We start from the raw sequence: 23320 nt of genomic DNA on the forward strand, positions 1-23320 counted from the left end.
TCTTTGACCTTCACCCCTGTAATGTCTGGGTCTTGTCTAATTTTGGCCGCTAGGGGTTCTATGCATATTGCAAAGAGCAAAGGTGATAGTGGGCATCCCTGCCTTGTGCCGTTTAGTATGGGAAAACTCTTAGATTTGTAACCTGAGATAGACACTTGGGCTGAGGGGTTAGAGTAGATTGCATTTAGGGTTGTAACGAAGGCACCCTCAAATCCCATCTGTTGTAAAACTGCAAACATATATCCCCAGTCCACTCTATCAAATGCCTTCTCCGCGTCCAACGAGAGGAGCAGAGAAGGCATTCGTTTGTCTCCCACATAGTCTATAATGTCTAACAGTCGACGTACATTGTCTGGTGCTTCTCTGTCCTTCACAAAGCCCACTTGATCAGGGTGAATCAGCTTTGGAAGTATGTGTTTTAGTCTATTGGCCAAAATCTTCGTCAATATTTTTAAGTCTTGGTTAATGAGCGATATCTGTCTGTAGTTTGCACAACATTTGTGGTTTTTACCAGGTTTAGGGATCACTATGATTTTGGCCTGTAACATGTCTGCTGGAATGGTGTGTCCTTCTAAGATAAAATTACAGAGATCTGTGAGGTGGGGGATTAGGGTTCCCTTGAAAGTTTTATAATATTCCCCCGCGAACCCATCTGGTCCCGCTGCCTTCCCCGTTTTAAGTTCCTTTATAACCTTCCCGACCTCCACCCTTGTTACTGGGGCATTTAGTGTGTCATTGTCTTCTTTAGTAAGTAGGTGCATGTCAGCTTCCTTAAGAAATTTCTCAGTTTGGGATTGTAAGGTGTTCGAGTGAGTTACTTTTTTACCGTCATATAAATTTCCATAAAACTCTGCAAATGCGTCTGTTATATACTGTGGGTGGGATACAGTGGTGCCGTCTGTCAGTAAGATAGAAGGAATAATAGATGCCCTACACCTCTCTTTTAATTTATTTGCTAGGTATCTATCGGGTTTGTTCGCATGGATATAATATTGTGTATTTAGTCTCTGTATTGCTCTAGCTGATTGGTTGTTTAGAATATTGGCTAAATTTTCTCTTTTAGCTGTGAGGGTGGAAAGAATTTCTTTTTTTTGTGTAGTTTTGTGTAGCTTCTCTAGTTCTGCGATTTCTCTGTGTAAGTGTGTTAGCTGGTCTTTGTGTTGTTTGTTGCTTTTGGATTTGTCTTGAATGAGTAACCCTCGTATGTATGTTTTGTGTGCTGCCCATGGGAATATGGGATTGGCTGTGGTTTCTTTGTTGATATCCCAATATTCGTTTAACGAATTGACGTATGTTTCTTGATGTGTAGGATTTTTTAAATATGATGGGTCATATGTCCAGGTTCTGGATCTTTGCGTATCTACGAGTCCATCTAAATGTAAGAAAGTATTGAATGGTCTGACCACACACAGGTCTGAATTGATGAGGTCTGGAGAAGTGGTTGTAGGATCTGACTAATATATATGTAATCCAGTCTCGTATACTGCTTATGAGCCGCTGAGTAGAAGGTAGTGTCTAGGGTCTTACCATATAGTGTGTACCAAGAGTCAAATAGTGCATGTGGGGCCAGGTGTTCTAGAATAGAATTCACTATCTTGTTGTGTCTAATTTGTTTAGCAGTAAGTTTAGTTTTATTTTCTACAAATTTGGTCATTGTGATGTTAAAGTCTCCTGCTAGGATGATTTTGTGTTGGGACCAGTTAGTAAGCAAATTGGATATATGGTTGAAGAAAGAGTGTTGATTATCATTGGGAGCATATATGTTGCATAAAATGATATTAGAGTCCCCACATTGACCTTGAACTATAAGATAACGCCCCTCTCTATCCGCTATAGTAGATTCATGTTTGAAGTCAAGACTAGTGTGGAGCAGAATCGAGACCCCCCGCTTCTTGGTGTCTGTGGTTGCATGGTAATGTTGTGTGAAGTTTTTTGCCCAGTATTTTGGGATTATGTCTCTAGTAAAGTGAGTTTCTTGGAGAAATAAAATATTGGCCCCTAATCGGTGATATTGGGACATGGCTGTGCGTCTTTTGATGTTAGTGTTTAAGCCCCTCACATTGTGAGTAATGAGATGTATTTTTGGAATCATGGGATAGATGTATTGTGGTATTTAGCTTTTGTCAATCTGGATATGTAAAATTTTGATAAATACGACCCTAACGAGGTAGATGGTTCCACTAAGAAGATCTTACTATAGATTTCTGACCTGAGGGAGGGGGCAATCCCGGCAACCCGACACCCCTTATTGCCTCGAAAATTCCTCCTTTTCTTTCCTTCAGAATTATAAGAAAACATCTGGTTAAAAAGACAAAAAATTAAGTAACAAAAAACATTGAACATGTGAACAAGAACATTGAATATCCCAACAAAGTTCCTGCACATACTATTCCTAAGTGCAGATATCTACATACCCTATTCATTATGACTTAAATAATTTCCTGCCTAAGGGCAAGAAAAAGAAAAGAAAACAAACATACAGCAAGAAAATAAGCTATGGCATAAATAACAGTTATAGATAAGATATCAAATGGGTGGAAACTTGTTCCATACCCTTCTGTCTCTGCATAGTTCCTGCGAGGAAAAAAGAGCAAGATATCACAATAAAAAGTTAGCACATTGTTCCGATAAAGTCCCTTGCTCGTAATTTGTGAACTCTCAAACATAAATTTTCTTAACAAAACCTTTGCAACTTAACATTATACTTATCTGGCCTCTGGGTAGCGTCCTTATCGGCCAGGGGAGATCAGAACTCAATCTCCCGACTCCAAATCATCACTTTCAATGACAGGGAAGTCAATTCCCTTTTCCTATAAAGATGTATTGTGGACTTCAGGGTGGTCAAGTTTTCCGCTTCTTGTCAGGAATTTTGTTCCACTGCTTCTGGCGAGGTTTTCCCCCTTGATTAGGGAGATCAGAAGTTGCTTCTTGTTGTGGCATTGCTGGGGGATCTAGCTTCATTTTGCGGCAGATTTCCGGGATTTCTTGGAGATCTTTGATAGAAAGAGACTTGTTCTCCCAAGATATATGCAGGGCAAAAGGGAAGCCCCACCGATATGGAATTTGGTTTTTCCTTAGCAAGGAAGTAAATGGGCGAAGAGAGCTTCTTCGCTGTAGAGTCCTCAGGCACAGGTCTTGGAAAAACTGAATAACGTTTCCTTGATATTTAAAAGTGGGATTCCTCCTAGCCGCTGCTAGTATTTCCTCTCTGTCTTGGAAGCGCAGCATCTTGATGATGACATCCCTAGGGGGGTCTTCTCCTCTTGGTTTGGATCTGAGTGCCCTGTGGGCTCTTTCCATTTGGAATTTGTCTTCTCCTTCCGAGCCAGTAATGGTTAGGAAAAGATTGAGCAGATAAGAATTTAACTCTTTAGGACCTATCGACTCAGGAACTCCTTTTAGGCGTATATTGGATCTTCTGCTACGATTTTCTAGGTCTTCTAGTTTATCGTATATATCGTCAATTTCTGATTGCTGAGAAGTGACTTTGTTCGTTACTGCGTTCAGATCTTCTATCATTGAATCCCCATTTTCTTCCAAGGTGTTTACTCGAGAGCCCAGATCTACTATCTCCTGCTTCAGTTCCGTTATGCTGTTAGTCACTGAATTTTGCATACTCTCCATCCTTTCCAGTACTCTTTCAAAGTTTATATTGATGTCTTGCTTGGAGACAAGGTGATCTAGATCTGCCCTGGTTATAGGCCTTATGTCTTCTAATTTATCTTTAGGGCCCCCATCTCCTTCTCTCTCCTCATCAGACTGCTGTGTCTGTATATCAGTCTGCTTGTCTCCTTTCAACGGTTTGAAAAAAAGATTAGTCGAGGATTGTTTAGTCAGAGACTGTGTCTTGTTATTTTTCTTTGCGGTCATCTTGATCACTGCTTGCCCCCCTGTTAAGTGTGGTGCTTACTATAAGAACTGCAAGCCGTTAGGCCGCTGGCGGTAGAAGAGCTTAAAGTTGTATTTTCAACAGGAATATGAATAGCGCATCTACTGGTGCTGCGTTGTATATATTGAGATTTGTTTTACCAGTATTACACTACAGTATCTGCAGTCCCAAGTTAAGTAGCTTCCCTTATCATAGGGGTTTGTTAGGAACCTTCCGGGCCAATTATATAAAATATGAAATCTGAGACCTGGGATATAGGGCCCTGGGAAGTCACTGCTATATGCCTGAAATCATGTTGTCAGCATGGTATCTCTTATGATCAACAAATTAGTGCAGTCGTTGCCATCTGAAAATACACTCTCCTGTCAAAACCTTTATATATACATCTTCATTTCCTTTAAAGCCTATAGTGTCAGTCTCTTGCTTGGGCTCAGTTTTCCGCTGAGTCCCTAAAGCATGTTTATCATGCAATGGCTGGGGAGAGACAGGCTTTGGGGCCTGTTGGTTTATAGTTATGATGAACAGAAGAAAGATTCTTTGTGTCCTCTAGGTTTTATAACTGAGCCTTCTGCCAGACAGAACATCCCGGGGAACAGCCTCTCCCCATGAAGGTATGTCCCTTGATTTGTCTCTGAGCTTACTCCTTAGGTGATCCCCACTTGCTTATTTAGTGATCGATTATGATCCCCAGCCTGTGTGGTGTACGTGTGTAAGCTTACCCTGCATAATCGTAGCTCCAGAGTCCCGGAATAGTGGAGGCTTCTCTCTCCTGCATTATCACCTTAATGCTACTTCTCCTGCCCTCTCCCTTAGATACAGATCGCCGATGCGGTTAATGCGACTCCCTCTCCAATCTCCTCATTTACTTTGTGCCTCCAGTGCGCTGTGAAAGCGGTGCTGAGAATCCTGCCGCGTGGGCTATAAAGATGGCGGCCGTGCCGCTACTGCGCTCACCTCCGTCTTGAGGATCTCTGACTCTGCTCTGTTTTAGGTTTTAGACCAGCCATATGAGCAGCAACTATGGCTCTATAACACAAGCTCCTATTGTGTTTGTTTTCCTGCTTTTTTCATCAGCTTTTAAGTCTAAGTATTTGGTGCTCTGCACGGAGCTTCTCCTTTAGGCGTCCATTCCTCAGCTCCTCCGATATCACGATTTTTAATATAACAAATGATTTTTACATCAGAGTGTTGCTGTTTTGCTGGATGCGAGTGAGCTAGGGACTCTAACTCCCTGCTAGCCCCTAGACACCATTTTGTTTTGTGTATAACTTCGTGTGAGTAGACACTTGCTGGGCCACTACTTGGGTGTCTTTATCACACGCCCCATTTGTGTTTTTCAGTGATTGGTCATTTATCTCAGGGTCCAGGGATTAAAATGGAGGGGCAACTGTGGATTTCACAATCCCTCCGGTGATTTAACACCTGTCATGGGGCCCCATTTATTAAAGCATGGGCCAACAAGGTTCCCAGTTAGGTACTCCCATATTTGTGGTGCCACCCCCTGCTTGGCCTGTCAGTAACACCGAACAAATGAGTTTGAGGTATTGTACGCGGATGACTGACACTTCTTAACTTGCAGTAGGCAGGCTTGCTTTCACTGCTTGTTAAATGTAGCCTATAGAGACTGTATTACTATAACATTTATTTGCAGGGCGCTTAGCCTGGTTTTCTTTTTTTAATTCATAAGCCTAACCTACCATATACCTGTCTCTAATAGGCCTCAATAGAACTTATACGATAAGAAATAGTAGAAATGAAAGATTTACTAATAAAATGACAGTGTTGTCTACAGAGGTAACAAGTTAAACTTGGCTCCTCCAAATAAGGCGCATGGTGGGGTGTAGGGAGATTGGCTATTGCTGTATTACTGCCATATAGTACAAAAGTCCATGCACACTTCTGTGCCTACTTCAGTATGCTGTCATGTAAAAGGGCTAAGTTTCAGCAAAGGATACCAAGAGGCCATATTGATAATCGAGTGGGGTACAATATAATAGACTAAATATATAATACACTAAAGCAACACTGTTTCTCTGCTGTTTTTGGAAAAAAAGAAAGCAGGAGCCAGTTAGAGGGATATAATCAAAGACAGCAAATAAGAACAGGTCATGAGACGTTAAAATTGGTGGTGAGGAGGAGGGGGGTAACAAAATAACTCAAATAGTCAACACCACTGGGGCTTGAATGGGGCACATTTTGCAGGCATAAAATTATCATGTTATTTTTAATAAATATAAATACATTTTTATGTTGAGTCAAACAGTAATATTTTCTATATATCAGGTAGAGTTTTGCGTTACGGCTTTTAACGCTGAAAAAAAGGCAATTCCAGCATAATGGCCAGTAACGCATATTAGGAGTCGCGTCGGTATTGCTATACCGCAAGCATTTTAGCCTGTAACGCAACATCCATTCTGCACTCAAGATTTTGCCTGGGATTTTCATAGCGCCGGTATTACAGGTTGTGCGTTGAGGCTAAAATGCTTGCTTTACAGCCTATACTGACACGATCCATACCGCCATCTGAGAGCAGTAGTTATGAGTTTTGCACAACAAAAATGTTTCACAAAACTCATAACTAAACTGTTACAAACTACACTAGCACTCATAAACTACCTATTAACCCCTAAACCGCTGCCCTCCTGTATAGCAAACACTATATTAAGCTTATTAACCCCTAATCTGCCGCCCACCCACATCGTGACTATTAAATAAACCTAATAACCCCTAATCCGCCACCCCCGACATCGCCGCCACTATAATACAGTTATTAACCCCTAATCCGCTGCTCCCCGACATCGCCGCCACTATAATAAAGTTATTAACCCCTTAACCTGCGGCCTCCCACATTGCTGCCACTATAATAAAGTTATTAACCCCTAAACCTCCGGCCTCCCACATCGCCGCCACTAAATAAACCTATTAACCCCTAAACCGCCAGCGCCCCACATCACAAAACACTAAATTTAACTATTAACCTCCAAACCTAACACCCCCTAACTTTAAATTACAATATAACTATCTTAAAATAAATAAAAACTTATCTGTGAAATAAAAATAAACCTAACATTAAACTATAAATTACCCTAACATATCTATTCTAATAAAATAAAAAAATAATACCAATTACAAAATCTAAATAATACCAATTAATAAAATTTAAATCTAAAATAAAAAAAAATAATAAACACTAAATTACGAAAAATAAAAAACACTAAGCTTACAAAAACATAAATTATGACTTACCAGATAATTGCCCTTCCCTTCGATACAGGCAGAGTCCACAGCTGCATTCATTACTTTGGGAATACAGAACTTGGCCACCAGGAGAAGGCAAAGGGGTATATCTATCAAGCTCCGTATGGAGCTTGAAGCCCTGTGTTTCTGGCGAGCCTTCAGACTCGCCAGAAACACAAGTTATGGAGCAGCGGTCTAAAGACCGCTGCTCCATAACCTGTCCGCCTGCTCTGAGGAGGCGGACAGACATTGCCGCAATTCAATCCGATCAAATACGATCAAGTTGATTGACATCCCCTGCTAGCGGACGGTTGGCCGCGAATCTGCAGGGGGCGGCGTTGCACCAGCAGTTCACAAGAGCTACTGGTGCAATGCTGAATGCGGAGAGCGTATTGCTCTAAGCATTCAGGGAGGTCTGTTGGACATGATCCGCAATGTCCTCCACACCTAGTAGAAAAAGAACCTTCCAAGACAAAAAACTTAATGTCAACCTCATGCATAGGCTCAAACTGAGCCCGTTGCAAAACTTTAAGAACAAGATTTAAACTCCAAGGAGGAGCATTAGATCTAAACAGCGGCCTGATCCTAGTCAGACCCTTAACAAAAGACTGTAAATCCAGAAGCTCAGCGAGCCTCTTGTGCAGTAAAACAGATAGGGCCGAAATCTGTCCCTTCAAGGAACTAGCTGAGAGGCCCTTCTCCAGTCTAACCTAGAGAAAAGAAGGAATCCTGGCAACCTTTACTTTGTGCCAGGATAAACCACGCTCTTCCCACCAGAATAAGTAGGTCCTCCACACCTTACGGAAGATGCGACGAGTAACTGGCTTATGAGCTTGAATGAGAGTAACGATAACACTCTCAGAAAACCCTCTCTTGGCTAAGACTAAGCATTTAATCTCCACGCAGTCAGCCTCAGAGAACCTAAATTTTGATGAATGAAGGGCCCTTGTTCCAGCAGATCCCTGCAACAAGGTAACCTCCAAGGAGGAGATGATAAAATTTCCACTAGATCCTTCGCGGCCACGATGGAGCAATCGGTATCACTGACGCCTGCTCCTGAAAGATTTGAGCCACCACTCAAGGAGTGGTAATGGCAGGAAAAGAGAAATTAGATTGAACCTCCAAGGCACCGCTAATACATCTATTATCTCTGCCTAAGGACCCCTGGACCTCAACCCATATCTGGGTAGTTAGGTATTGAGATGGGACGCCATGAGATCTATCTCCGGCATTCCCCACCTGTCAGAATGTGGATCGCTGACAGCGAACAGTTGTGGGTCTCTGCCCACTCCAGAATCTGAGATACTTCTCTCAATGCCAGGAAGCTTCTCATTCCCCCCTGATGGTTGATGTAAGCCACTGAGGATATAATGTCTTATTGGAATCAGATAAATTGGGACGACCCAGTAGGGGCCAAACATTCAGAGCACTGAATATTGCCTGAAGGTCTAGAATGTTGAATGGGAGGGAGCTCTCCTCCTGCATCTACAGGCCCTGTGCCTCCAAACAGATCCCCATCCTGACAGACTTGCGTCCGTAGTCACAGACACCCAGGATGGTCTTAAAAAGGTGATCCGGACAGAGCCACCAAGAGAGCGGTTCTCTCGACCAGTTGTCGAGAAAAATCTGTTGAGACAGATCCAAATGATCGCTGCTCCACTGTCTTAGCATGCACAGTTGCAACGGCCTGAGGTGAAACCTGGCAAAGAGAACGATGTCCATGCTGGACACCACATTCTGACAGGTGGGGAATGCCGGAGATAGATCTCATGGCGTCCCATCTCAATACCTAACTACCCAGATATGGGTTGAGGTCCAGGGGTCCTTAGGCAGAGATAATAGATGTATTAGCGGTGCCTTGGAGGTTCAATCTAATTTCTCTTTTCCTGCCATTACCACTCCTTGAGTGGTGGCTCAAATCTTTCAGGAGCAGGCGTCAGTGATACCGATTGCTCCATCGTGGCCGCGAAGGATCTCCATAAACTGAGCCACAGATGGTCTTAAGGAGGTCTGGAAGACAAGACATGTTGAAGCTAGTTTGCAACTTCTCTGGTCTGGTCTGAAATATTCTCATGTCTATGGAATCTAATATCGTGCCCACCCTGGTGCTTGGAATAAGAGAACTCCTCTCTCTATTTATTCTCCCCAGAGGAGAGATTCTGAATGGTCTTCCACCAGACAAAACTATGGTGCTTGTACCAGAATGCCGTCCAAGTAGGGAGCTGCTGCTACACCCCAGGTTCTGGCGACTGCTAGAACAGCCCCTAGAATCCTCGTAAAATTCTTGAAGCAGTAGCTGGACCAAACGGAAGTGCAATGAACTGGAAGTGCTGGTCCAGGAATCTAAACCTGAGGAACTGGAAGTGTTCCCTGTGGATTGGAAGGTGAAGGAATGCCTCCTTCAGATCTATAGTGGTAATAAGCTTCTTGCACTGCTTGGATGTATTCCAGGACTGAGCCGGCTTCCAAGAACTCTTGGCTTGCTCTGGTTTAGCGAAGGCCTCTGACGCTGGGCTTTTATCAGAACTAAAGGAACCAAAATACAAACTTTGTCCCTTAGAATTGTTCTCCTTATCCTACAGTATGAAGGCACCCTTGGCCCCTGAAACCATGGAGATAGTCAAACTCCTTCTCTTAAAGAAAAAGGAAAGAGACTAGACTTAGAAGTTATATCCGTCAGAGCGCCTTACGGGCCTGAACAGAAAAACTGAAGTCTTCACATAGGCTAATTAATCTGCGTAATAACAGCACAGATAAAAGAATTAGTAACCCAGAAGGCCGTAATTCTTTACTGAAAAATGTCGAGGAGACCCTCCACCTTTATCATTTTCATGAAGGAGACGCACCAAAAGGTAGCCGCTCCAGCAACTGCGATGACAAGAGCCGCCTGTAAAAGCAAATATCCCATAGGTTGAAAATCCTTTTTAACAGAGTTTCCATCCTTATATCCGGCGGCTCTATAAACGATAAACTATCCTCACACGGGCTAGCATTATGCGTGGCAAGTGTAAAATTAGCGCCAACCAAGTAGGGATGGGAAAAAGAGAACCCACCCCCATAGAGATCCCAGAACCGGGATCCTTAAAAGGCAGGCGACGGGAAGAGGAATCTTATCTTGTTCCACTCATCCTTAATAATGATTGCCATCAAATTTAGGACCCAGAAGTTCGACTGGCAGTTCAGCCTTTGGAACCTCTAAAGTAGTCAAAACCTCCTTTAGTAGAAAGCGTAAACGTTCTGCCCTAAATAAGAAAACAGGATCCTCCACAGGCAGAGGATTATAGTCAGCAGACGGGAAGAGGAATCTTATCCTGTTCCATTGGTCCTTAATAATAATTGCCATCAAATTTAGGACCCAGAAGTTCGACTGGCAGCTCGGCCTTTGGAACCTCTAAAGTAGTCAAAACCTCCTTTAGTAGAAAGCGTAAATGTTCTGTCCTAAATAAAAAAAACAGGATCCTCCACAGGCAGAGGATTATAGGCAGCAGACTCCAACCCTGAAAGTTCATACTCTGAAGTTTCAGAAAGAACCTCATCCTCGGATAACTGATCGGATATATCCATCCCCATCAAGGCTGCGAAAAGTCTTCATCCAGGCGGCGATATGTTCATCCTTACCGGGGGCGTCTTCTATCTTCATCCTGGTGGCATGGAGCAGAGCCATTCTGGAAGCCAAAGACATCCTGCATGCATCCTCTTCATACAGTTTTTTAGTTAGGTTTTTATTTTGGGGGGTTGGTTGGGTGGTGGGTTTTACTGTTGAGGGGACTTTGTATTTTTTTAAAGGTAAAAGAGTTGTTTAACTTAGGGCAATATCCTACAAAAGGCCCTTTTAAGGGCTATTGGTAGTTTATTGTAGGCTAGGGGGTGTTTTTATTTTGGGGGGCTTTTTTATTTTTATAGAGCTATTAGATTAGATGTAATTGTTTTTATTTTTGATAATTTATTATTTTTTTCGTAGTGTTTTTTTCAAAAGGGATAAACTGAGAGCTTCTAAGTAAGTTTTTAAACAGTTTTATACTGGATTTTTATATCAGTATCTGTGCATCTTATTCTTTATAGTAGTGTCTATTACATGCAGTTAAATGAAAATGAGTGTATACTGTCCCTTTAAACTTATTTTTTTTTTTACTTCACAGGTAAATTTTTATTTATTTTAAGATAGTTATATTGTAATTTAATTTAAAGTTAGGGTGGTGTTAGGTTTAGGGGTTAATAGTTTAATGTAGTGTTTTGCGATGTGGGGGGGGCTGGTGGTTTAGGGGTTAATAGGTTTATTTAGTAGTGGCGATGTGGGAGGCCAGAGGTTTAGGGGTTAATAGCTTTATCTAGTGGCAGCGATGTGGGAGGCTGGAGGTTTAGGGGTTAATAACTTTATTATAGTGTCGGCAATGTCGGGGAGCAGCGAATTATTGGTTAATAGCTTTATTATAGTGGCAGCGATGTCGGGGAGCGGTGGAATAGGGGTTGATAACTTTATTATAGTGGTGGCGATGTTGAGGAGTGGCGAATAACTTTATTATAGTTTCGGGGAGTGGCAGGTTAGGGGTTAATAACTTTATTAGTGTCAGCAATGTCGGGGATGATAGATTAAAGTGTTTAGACTAGGGGTTTATGTTAGGGTGTTAGGTTTAAACGTAACTTTTTTTCCCCATAGACATCAATGGGGTTGCGTTACGGAGATTTTTCATTCCGCACTTTAGGTGTTAGTTTTTTTTTCTAACACTCTCTCCCCATTGATGTCTATGGGGGAAGCGTGCACGAGCACGTCAAAGCAGCCCTTGGATTTTGTGCAGTATGGAGCTTAATGCCACCATATCGCATGCACAAGGAGACTTTTCAGTAACTTGTAATGGCAGCGCTATGGAGAGTGAAATAACGCAACTTTTTTGGCGTTTGTTTTACACCCTGTTTAGCGCAAAACTCTTAATCTACCCGATTGTTTGTTATGTTTATGATGAGTCTATTTACATAAAAAAACTATGAATGTGTGGATGTTTCCCACTAAATCCTTGCCAAATGTCTGCTCCCATGCTGATTACAATAAAATCAGTGTTAATATACTGTATTTGTTATAAAAACGGTCAGTAATGGTTTTAATTCCTCCAATAACGGAAGGCAAGTTACATTTTTCTGTAGTTTTTTTCTGGTTTGTTTCGCCGCTTTAGGGTCATTGTGAAATGTCACCCAGTGCCACCACATGGCGGGTTACACTTTTGTCAGTGTAGATGACCTCATCTGGGCTGTGTAGTGTCACTGTGCATAATTGTGTTAAGGAGTAGAGGCGGAAATGCAGCAGTTCTGTTTGTGTGCCCAATTGCTGCCCTAGACCGCTTTGATCATATGGAGCTGCAGCAGTTATAAGGAGGATCTGCTGACTGGTTGCATTGATTCAGAATTTTTAAAAAGATAGATAATCCCTTTATTACCCATTCCCCAGTTTTTCATAACCAACACAGTTATACTTTTTACTCCTGCGATTACCTTGTATCTAAGCCTCTGCAGACTGCCCCCTTATTTCAGTTCTTTTGACAGACTTGCATTTTAGCCAATCAGTGCCCTCTCATAAGTATTCAACGGCATGAGCACAATGTTATCTATATGGCCCACAAGAACTAAAAGTGTCTAGCTGTGAAAAACTGTCAAATGCGCTGAGATAAGAGGCGGACTTCAAAGTCTTAAAAAATTAGCATATGAGCCTGCCTAGGTTTAGCTTTCAACTAAGAATACTAAGAGAACAAAGCAAATTTGATGACAAAAGTGAATTGGAAAGTTGTTTAAAATTGCATGCCCTATCTGAATCATGGAAGTTTCATTTTGACTAGACTGTCCTTTTAAAACAAACAAAGACTTAAAGTACTTAAAGTACCTCGTAATTTAGTGTTTATTATTTTTTTTAATTTTAGATTTTAATTTTTTAATTGGTATTATTTTATTTTATTAGAATAGATATGTTAGGGTAATTTATAGTTTAATGTTAGGTTTATTTTTATTTCACAGATAAGTTTTCATTTATTTTAAGATATTGTAATTTAAAGTTAGGGGGTGTTAGGTTTGGAGGTTAATAGTTAAATTTAGTGTTTTGTGATGTGGGGCGCTGGCGGTTTAGGGGTTAATAGGTTTATTTAGTGGCGGCGATGTGGGAGGCCGGAGGTTTAGGGGTTAATAACTTTATTATAGTGGCAGCAATGTGGGAGGCCGCAGGTTAATGCAGATAATGCATTCTACCAAATCAAAGGTGGATATAGTTGCAACCATAAAAGGAATTGTGTTGGGGGAGATAGAGAGCTGTACAATTCAGAAACTTAAAAGAAAGGGTTAATGGTGCAGTATAAATTTGCAGGTAAAGTAATTCAAGTACATATTATTATATTTTGTCTCTATCCCAACTTGTTTTATGTCCCTTTAACTGCAAGCAAACAGCTGGTTTAGGCTATTAGCAGCATTTTGAATAATTAAGTTACAGAATAAGCATTTTGCTCTCTCTAGGGTAGGACGTTTGCAACAAAGCACAATTTTTACACAAAAACAAGGGGTGTTTAATGCCCCTTTAAGAGTACCTGGTGAAACTAAAATAATGAAATTATAAAACACATTAAGTGATTACATTAGAAAGGACAAAATTGCTGTATAAGTCTTACAGCTTCTCACACACTAAGGAGGCCGATTTATCAATGTCTGACGTACATGATCCGCTGTAGCTGATCATGTCCGCCAGACATAGCTAAATGCCGACAGCATAAGCTGCCGGCATTTAATATTGCACAAGCAGTTCTGGTGAACTGCTTGTGCAACTGCTTGTGCAATGCCGCCCCCTGCAGATTTGTGGCCAATACCTAGCCGGGGGTTTCAAACAACCCGATCGGGCAGATTGCAGACCGCAGCCTCAGAGGAGGCATATGAGTTAAGGAGCAGCGGTCTTAAGACCGCTGCTTCTTAACTCCTGTTTCTGGCGGATACATTAGGAGCCGTTTGGGGATTGATAAATCGGCCCTAAGTATTGCTTTAGTTACTTCTCAGCTAATATTTCTCTGTTTTTGCCAACAGACAGACTGTATGAACTATGTGAAGATCCTGCAGCCGTATAACCGCACACATCTATACGCTTGTGGTACAGGCGCATTCCATCCCACCTGCGCATATGTACATGTAGGGCAGCGCACAGAGGTAAGAGGGAACTATGTACACTGGCACATAGGCTGAGGGTGTACAGTGACGGCTCAGTTACTCTGATGGCTTGCAGTGACCACTTGTTGGTGTAAAGTGTATGGTATATGCAATAGTATTTAGGTGATTACATATAGGCAGAGTGGGCCCTGAACTAGTCAGTACAAAAAATCTTAGGAAAAAAATGCCAAAACTGAGAAGGGCACCCAAAGCATGGCAACTGACTTGGTGTATACAGAAATGAGCATATGCCAGGTATGGATAGTCTCTTGAGTTTGCTAGATATGTGAACTGACTAAAATGAATGTAGAGTATCTCATAGATAAGAATGACTTACGTGGGAGATACTTTACAGTGCATAGTTAATTGTTCCAAGTACAGCTGAATCCACATATACCAAACTCACAACACACTTTTTTATATAAATAATTAGTTATGTTTTAAAACAAATTAAAATGCCTGTAGTTTGCCAAGCATGCAACATCAGAGCGTGGCAGAAGGTAAACTTGTTTGGCACCAGGCAGAAATACAGGAACAGGGATATTCTGTAACTATAATATATGCTTTCTGTGCATAAGGGGCTGTTTCATTTCATACACTTGAGCAAGTCATTGAAAACAAATTAAAGTTAAAAAAAATTACAGTACACTGTCCCTTTAAATTGTAAGGTTATTGTAAAATTAAATATGGTTGAATGAAGTACAATATTGTTTATATGTGAGGTGTTCTCTGATATATTGATTATAAATACCACTAAGACCAGGAGACAGAGGGAAGACATAAGGAAAAAATGGGGGGAAATATTAGGAGTAGCATTTATGAACTTGTATGATGTGGTTTACAGGACACAGTGTTAAAGCTTGATATGAGAAAGCTGGAGGATGGAAAGGGCCGTTGCCCATATGACCCTAAACACGCAGGCGCAGCAGTGCTCATTGGTAAAAATACATTTCTCATTGCTTTTTAAACCCTCTCCTCACCCTAAGAATTAGATATTTTGTTCCCTTCTTATACCAACTAATTTTCACCTCCACAATTTAATTTTTTGTGTCAATCCGCTTTAAACTTTCAGGGGAAGAGCTGTTCTCTGGAGTTGCCACTGATCTGATGGGACGAGATTTCACCATATTCCGCAGCCTGGGCAGACGTCCTCCGTTACGCACTGAGCAGCATGACTCCCGTTGGCTCAATGGTTAGTATTGACATCTAAAAAGGTTCTGGGTGTAGAGCAGTCACATGTGTGACAATACTTTACAAGATGGGGCAGTAACAAATAGAATAAGAGTACGAAGATTAATGGAAGTGTTTGGTTTTGGATGGAGCAAGAATGATAGTTGGGTAAATTAGAGTATGTGGGGTGGGGAGTATGTGGGGTATAGGTAAGATTTAGGTATGAAGACCAAAACAGAGGAAATTATAAGTTATGATAGCAGTGTTTAAAGGGACATTATACACTCATTTTTTCTTTGCATATATGTTTTGTAGATGATCTATTTATATAGCCCATAAAGGTTTTTTTTAGTTTTTTTTTATAGTTTTTCTTATTTTTAAATAACATTGCTCTGATTTTCAGACTCCTAACCAAGTCCCAAAGTTTGATGTGAATACCGTCAGCTACCTTCTCCAGCTTGCTCCTGTTTGTGTAAAGGGTCTTTTCATATGCAAAATAAGGGGGAGTGTCTTATTTCCCATTTGCAATGGGCTTTCCAGCTAACTTTTCAACAGAGCTAAACTGAGAGCTTCTAAGTATGGGGCATATGTATCAAGCTCCGAATGGAGCTTGATTCCCCGTGTTTCTGGCGAGCCTGCAGGCTCTCCAGAAACAGCAGTTATGAAGCAGCGGTCACAAAGACCGCTGCTCCATAACCTATCCGCCTGCTCTGAGCAGGCGGACACACATCGGCGGAAATCAACCCGATCGAGTACGATCGGGTTGATTGACACCCCCCTGCTGGCGGCCTATTGGCCGCGAGTCTGCGGGGGGCGGCGTTGCACTAGCAGCTCTTGTGAGCTGCTGGTGCAATGCTGAATACGGCAAGCGTATTGCTCACCGTATTCAGCAAGGTCTAGCGGACCTGATCCGCAGTGTCGGATCAGGTCCGCCAGACCTTGATAACTTGGGGCCTAAGTCTTTAAACCATTTTATCATGGATTTTTATATCAGTATCTGGGCATCTTGTTCTTTATAGTAGTGTCTATTTATGAAAATGAGTGTATACTGTCCCTTTAAGTAATTGGTTTGTATAAGAGACAGATGGAAATGAAAACTGGAATAGTATGTTTCAGAGCCGAATAACATGGCATGAACAGTATAAAACACAGTGAAAAATAATTCTGAGAAATTCAATAAAAATGACAAATAGGTACTTTTTTGAGCAGTTGTTTAACTTGCTTGAAGCAGGGGCATAACCAAAAAACTAGGGACAAAAACTGGCCTATGGTCTAGTTCTACTATTCTCTTAATTGACAGCCCTTTTCATCCTATACAAACAGTTATTTATAGACACAAACTCAGTTTTACATTACAGTTATGTGTAAAAATGTACATATATTCATATATTTTACTGATCTTAGCAACATACACACGTACACCAGAAAGAAATACATAATCATGAGCAAATAACAATAAAGTACCTTATGTGTTGAAAATAAGGGGAGAAATAGTTTGGGATGAAGAAGGGGGAAGCTAGATAAATTCCTGAAGAGGCTTTTGATTGGACAAGCCTGATATGGTGGTTGTACATGGACAATAACAGTCCAGACAGATTTACTTTCTATGTAATTTCTTTCCTGTTAGTGCTGTGCTTGGAAAGCAGCATTCACACAAAAGTGATAAATATAAAGGGGACAATTTATTATGCTGCAAATGCAGCAGTTTCCGCATGAGCCTTTAGGTGCGCCGGAAACATAAGGTAAGAAGCAGCGGTCCTAAAACCGCTGCTCCTTAACTCGTCCTCCACCTCTGAGGTGGCGGACTGCAATCATCCCGATCCAGTTGATTGACACCCCCTGCTAGCAGCCGATTGGCAACAAATGTGCACGGGGCGGCATTGCACAAGCATTTCACTAGAAATGCTTGTGCAAAGATAAATGCCGAAAGAGTATTGATGTGCTGTGGACAGCGGATCATGTCCATCCGTACATTAGTAAATTGGCCCCCAAGGTGTAGATTTATCAAGCAGCGGATGCTGCAATCTACCCAAAAGTTTCAGATCTTCCTGAAACTTAAGTCAAGAAACAGCGGTCGTAAGACCGCTGCTCCTTAACTCATCCGCCACTTCTGAGGTGGTGGACAGCAATCTCCCCGATCAGATGCTTGCGGCCAATATGCAGGGGGCGGCATTGCACACGCATTTCTGGGGAAATACTTGTGCAATGATAAATGCCAAAAGCGTATGCCATCAGCATTTATCGATGTCGGGCGGACATGATCTGCTACAGCGGATCATGTCCGCCCGACAATTGATAAATCTACCCAAGTGTCTTCATAAAATTGATGGAAACTACACTTGAGCAAAGTGAATACAGTTATCTAAATATATTGGTATTGGCTCTCCATAAGAGCATTCACCAAAGATAACTTGTTCCCTTTTTAAGTGAACTGACATAAACCCAAACTCCTACATTTTTCTGGTGGTGGAATTTCCCTTCAGTTCCTACCAGATACCGTGCTTTTTTGTCTGTCCTCCACTCCAGACAGGATGGACAGACACCCATTGCTTTTCAGACTACTCTGTCTTCTCTGGTTCCACCCTCCTCCGGCACAAATTTAATATAATGGGCTTTGAGACTTCATGATTATTATTTATTTTCAGTGGCAAATATTATGTATTCATGTAGAACCCCTTCTTGATTTTTTAATCAGGAATCTCTGCAATGAAAGGGGATTTCTGAGTTCAGTTTGTTCTTTTTAGTCAGCATAATCTTCTTTTCTTACAAGATTTTTTTCCAGCAGGTCATGGTGGAGTATGTAGAAATGCTTCTTAGATGTCTAAGACAGTGGGGGTGACCCCCTACATATACTGATCCCTTTCCTGCTTGATTCAGTTCAATTTCGGTCTGTTCAGAGTAGCCGAGGCTGAGTTTGGCTTTATTATACCAGTGGTGTTTGTTGCACAGATAATGAACGGTTTATCCCCTCAGTACAGCTCAATCACTCTGCAAAGCTCCAGCCCTTATCCAGACCAAAGCTCCAGACCAATATCATGACTGTCACTGGTGACCTTGCATGTAGATTGGAGATAATTATCTCCGGGATTTCCCCAGTGGATTTATAAACTGTGACTGATGGTACAGCCTGAGGTTACACTGACCCATATCATAGGATAGTATTGGGTTTTCTCCATCTTACATTTATTCAAAGTAGTATGTTTGTATTTGTTTTACAGCCTACAACTAAGCAAATGTTTTTTCCTCCTTTTGGTGATCCATTATTTATCTTCTTTAACCCCTTAAGGACCTGGCATTTCAGACAAAAACTTCCCAAAAGAAAAGAGCAAATTTAGCATTTTTCCATCACTACATTTAAACAGAAATAGAGGCTTTTTTTTTTATATTTACCTATCAAAACTATAACAAAATTTTAGTAGACAACCCAAAGTATTGATCTAGGCCCATTTTAGTATATTTAATGCCACCATTTCACATCCAAATGCGATCATATAAAAAAAAAAAAAAAACGTAAAATTTTAGGTTTCTCACTGAAATTATTTACAAACAGCTTGTGCAATCATGGCACAAATGGTTGCAAATGCTTCTCTGGGATCCCCTTTATTCAGAAATAGCAGACATATATGGCTTTGGCATTGCTTTTTGGTAATTAGAAGGCCGCTAAATGCCGCTGCGCATCACACTTTTATTATGCCCAGCAGTGAAGGCGTTAATTAGGTAGCTTGTAGGGTTATCCTCCCACCCACCAACGATTGGCACCACCTCTCTGCATCAGTAACTCTGCAAATCTATTTCTGCAGTGCCCCACTCGTGGGGCATGCAGAAATAGTGCAATCTCACTATTTTGAGCGAGATCACGGCAGAGAGAAGCCCAGGACTGCAGCAACGTACAGGGTACGTCGCTGGTCCTTAAGGGGTTAATATAGCCCCATTTAGAAAAAGTGTATTCAGTGCTACATATGGTGGTTCCATATGTTCATTATACTATACAGGTTTAAGAGACAGATGTTTCTACAGGTCCTGTAATGAACTATTTTGGGATAATGTGCTCTGTATTCAGCCTGCTTTTAATAAAATTTGTCTGGAGCCTAATGCAGATATTAAAGGGACCGTAAAGTCAGAATGAATTTTCATGACTCAGCTAGAGCATGCAATTAAAACTTTCCAACTTATTTCTATTATCACATCTTTTGGTATTCTTTATTGAAGATGAAGCCTGGGTAAGCTTAAAAATGTTCACGTCTTTAGCACTGTGTCAACATTGTTTTACAATAATATACAACAGTGCTACAAACACTGCTGCCATTGAATGCCAAAGACCAATGTACAATCCTTTACACCTACCTAGGTTTGCTCTTCAACAAATGAACAAAAAAACAAAGCAAATTTGATAATATACCAAAATAGTATTTGTTTAAATGACATGCTCTACAACATGATCTAAACCATGAATGTCTAAAGGGACATAAACCCAACATTTATCTTTCATGATTCAGATAGAACATACAATTTCAAACAGCTTTCCAATTCACTATGATTAAATATTCTTAGTTTTTTTGTTATCCTTTGTTAAAAAGCAGGGACATAAATTCAGGAGTGTGAACGTGTCTGCAACACTGTATGGCAGCAGTTTTGCATCAATGTTATACATTAACAAGAGCACTAGATGGCAGCACTATTTCCTGTCATGTAGTACTAATGTTGTACATTAACAAGAGCACTAGATGGCAGCACTATTTCCTGTCATGTAGTACTAATGTTATACATTAGCAAGAGCACTAGATGGCAGCACTATTTCCTGTCATGTAGTACTAATGTTATACATTAGCAAGAGCACTAGATGGCAGCACTATTTCCTGTCATGTAGTACTAATGTTATACATTAGCAAGAGCACTAGATGGCAGCACTATTTCCTTTCATGTAGTACTAATGTTATACATTAGCAAGAGCACTAGAGGGCAGCACTATTTCCTGTCATGTAGTACTAATGTTATACATTAGCAAGAGCACTAGATGGCAGCACTATTTCCTGTCATGTAGTAATAATGTTATACATTAGCAAAAGCACTAGAGGGCAGCACTATTTCCTGTCATGTAGTACTAATGTTATACATTAGCAAGAGCACTAGATGGCAGCACTATTTCCTGTCATGCAGTACTAATGTTATACATTAGCAAGAGCACTAGATGGCAGCACTATTTCCTGTCATGTAGTACTAATGTTATACATTAGCAAGAGCACTAGATGGCAGCACTATTTCCTGTCATGTAGTACTAATGTTATACATTAACAAGAGCACTAGACTGCAGCGCTATTTCCTGTCATGTAGTACTAATGTTATACATTAGCAAGAGCACTAGAGGGCAGCACTATTTCCTGTCATGTAGTACTAATGTTATACATTAGCAAGAGCACTAGATGGCAGCACTATTTCCTGTCATGTAGTACTAATGTTATACATTAGCAAGAGCACTAGATGGCAGCACTATTTCCTGTCATGTAGTACTAATGTTATACATTAGCAAGAGCACTAGATGGCAGCACTATTTCCTGTCATGTAGTACTAATGTTATACATTAGCAAGAGTACTAGATGGCAGCACTATTTCCTTTCATGTAGTACTAATGTTATACATTAGCAAGAGCACTAGAGGGCAGCACTATTTCCTGTCATGTAGTACTAATGTTATACATTAGCAAGAGCACTAGATGGCAGCACTATTTCCTGTCATGTAGTACTAATGTTATACATTAACAAGAGCACTAGATGGCAGCACTATTTCCTGTTGTGTAATGCTCTAGACCTGTGCACGCTACCTATATAGATATCTCTTCAACAAAGAATAACAAGAAAACAAATCAAATTTCATAATAGAAGTAAATTGGAAACATTTTTAAAATTGTGTTCTCTATCTGAATCATGGAAGAAAAAATTTGGGTTTCATGTCCCTTTAATTTTTACTTAAAAGGGATATTCTAGTGCTAACATTGCATATTCGAATACATTAGCAACTCGCCGCAGCTCTTGAGCAGTACTTTAACTATGTGTTTAAATCCTTTGTGCAGGGAGGTTAAACACTTAAAGGGCCATAATACCTAAATGTTTAAACACTTGAAAGTGATGCAGCATAGCTGTAAAAAGCTGATTAGAAAATATCACTTGAACATCTCTATGTAAAAAAGAAAGATATTTTACCTCAAGTTCCTCAGTAGCCACCTCCCATTGTAAAGGATTTCTAAGCAGCATTTTAGTGTGTTTGTCCTGGGACATCTGAAGGGATGAGCATTGTGCACTCTCATATTATTTTACCAGTCAGATAAAGGAAGCTTACTATGAAATCTCATGAGAGTTAAGTCAAATCTCATGAGATCACAGTAAGAGTTCATGACCTCAGCACTGCTGATGCCGATTGGCTGCTGTTCATTTCTTCATTTTTTTTTAATTTTTTTACCTGCAGCTGGGAGCAGCTGAGTATAACTTTTTACACAGAAATTACTCTGCTGAGCTGAGGAAATTGTGAGGTAAAATATCTTCCTTTTTTACATAGAGATGCTCAGGTGATATTTTCCTGTCAGCTTTTTACAGTTATACTGCATCAGTTTTAAGTGATTTAGCATATGAGTATTATGTCCCTTTAAAAAGAAACACTGTCTATTTTAAAGCAGGTTCGCTTTAATCTGTGTTGTATTTTGAAGCATATTTAAAAGAAATGCAGGCAAAATACGCTGCCAATAGTTGTGCTAATTGGAAAAAAAACAAGCAGTATTTTCAAGCAGCACTTAAAAACAAGTATAGTAATTAGGGAGTTTTTATTATTCGGGGGGGGGGGGGGCTTTGTGTAGCTAGAGACAAAAAAAATTAAATCTCTAATCGGACCATCTATAAAATGATGTCTTATGCATATACAAGTACTTTGTTTCTGCACTACTGTCTGGATCTATTTCCTCCACTGCTTACACACTGGTGCTCGGTAGCAAGCAGGTGGCGAAGATCTGCAGCGAGAATTTAAGCGTGTATGTATTCTCGCTTTTTGAATACTGTTCCAAGCAATATGTCTGCCTGAAGCATGAAATATTCCACCCCTGTATATTTTTCTACAATGTTTTCCAATAGCTGTGTATATCAGTCTTACTGCTTGATATTGGATACCGCCTCCTAATTTTCAGTTGAGTTTTGACGCAAATCTTCAGATTTGCTTGATTTTGAACAGGTACATCAGACTTGCAGGATTCGTACTAGTGCTAAAATTACATGCTGTAACAAATCAGAGCATGTCATTTTTGCACTACAATGTCCCTTTAAATAATTATTTGAAAACTCTGGTACACCTCCATTATTATCTGGGCTATGTGAGTGCACATACCACTCTGTTGAGATATGTAGCTGCAGAAAAAAACTGTTTCCAGCAGAGAGCCAATCCAGTGCTGTGCAGACGACAGCAGAGGATTTTTGACAGGAGTACAACAATGACCCAACAGAAGGAGGCTAAGTGACAAGTCCCCTGACAACTGTTATTCTGTCACTGCCAAGTACTCCATACACCCCTCTCTTCTGCTCCTGTCTCTTTGAGGGTAAATTGGGTCTCACATAAATCTGAGAACCCCTTTTAACCAAGAATCTGGAGCACCTCTATTCTTTACCCTCCTCCTGTGGAGGCAAAGATTAAGACTGGGATACCAGAGATGTGAGAGGGATTAAAAGCTTATAAAATGTTGGGTAGTTTTGCCTCCCCCTAGTGGCCAGAAGTTCGATCACAGGAGTAATAGCTTGTCGACTCTCACCACCTTATGAAAGAAAGTTATCTGTGTTACAGCATTTAATTATTGCACTGTTGCGTGCATAAAACTATGGGGTG

General features: G+C 40.7%; 1 protein-coding gene across 6 annotated transcripts in view; it reads left to right on the plus strand.

The window, feature by feature from the left end:
• Positions 1–23320, plus strand: part of SEMA3B (semaphorin 3B) — a 197593-nt gene that overhangs the window by 124198 nt on the left and 50075 nt on the right. For all 6 annotated transcript variants that reach the window (XM_053721168.1, XM_053721172.1, XM_053721171.1 and 3 more), the window contains exons 5-7: positions 14174–14293; positions 15138–15231; positions 15366–15485. In XM_053721168.1, the coding sequence (XP_053577143.1) occupies positions 14174–14293; positions 15138–15231; positions 15366–15485 (334 nt within the window). The remainder of the gene's footprint in view (positions 1–14173; positions 14294–15137; positions 15232–15365; positions 15486–23320) is intronic.

The sequence above is a fragment of the Bombina bombina genome, chromosome 7 (assembly GCF_027579735.1).
Source record: "Bombina bombina isolate aBomBom1 chromosome 7, aBomBom1.pri, whole genome shotgun sequence".
Taxonomy (NCBI): domain Eukaryota; kingdom Metazoa; phylum Chordata; class Amphibia; order Anura; family Bombinatoridae; genus Bombina; species Bombina bombina.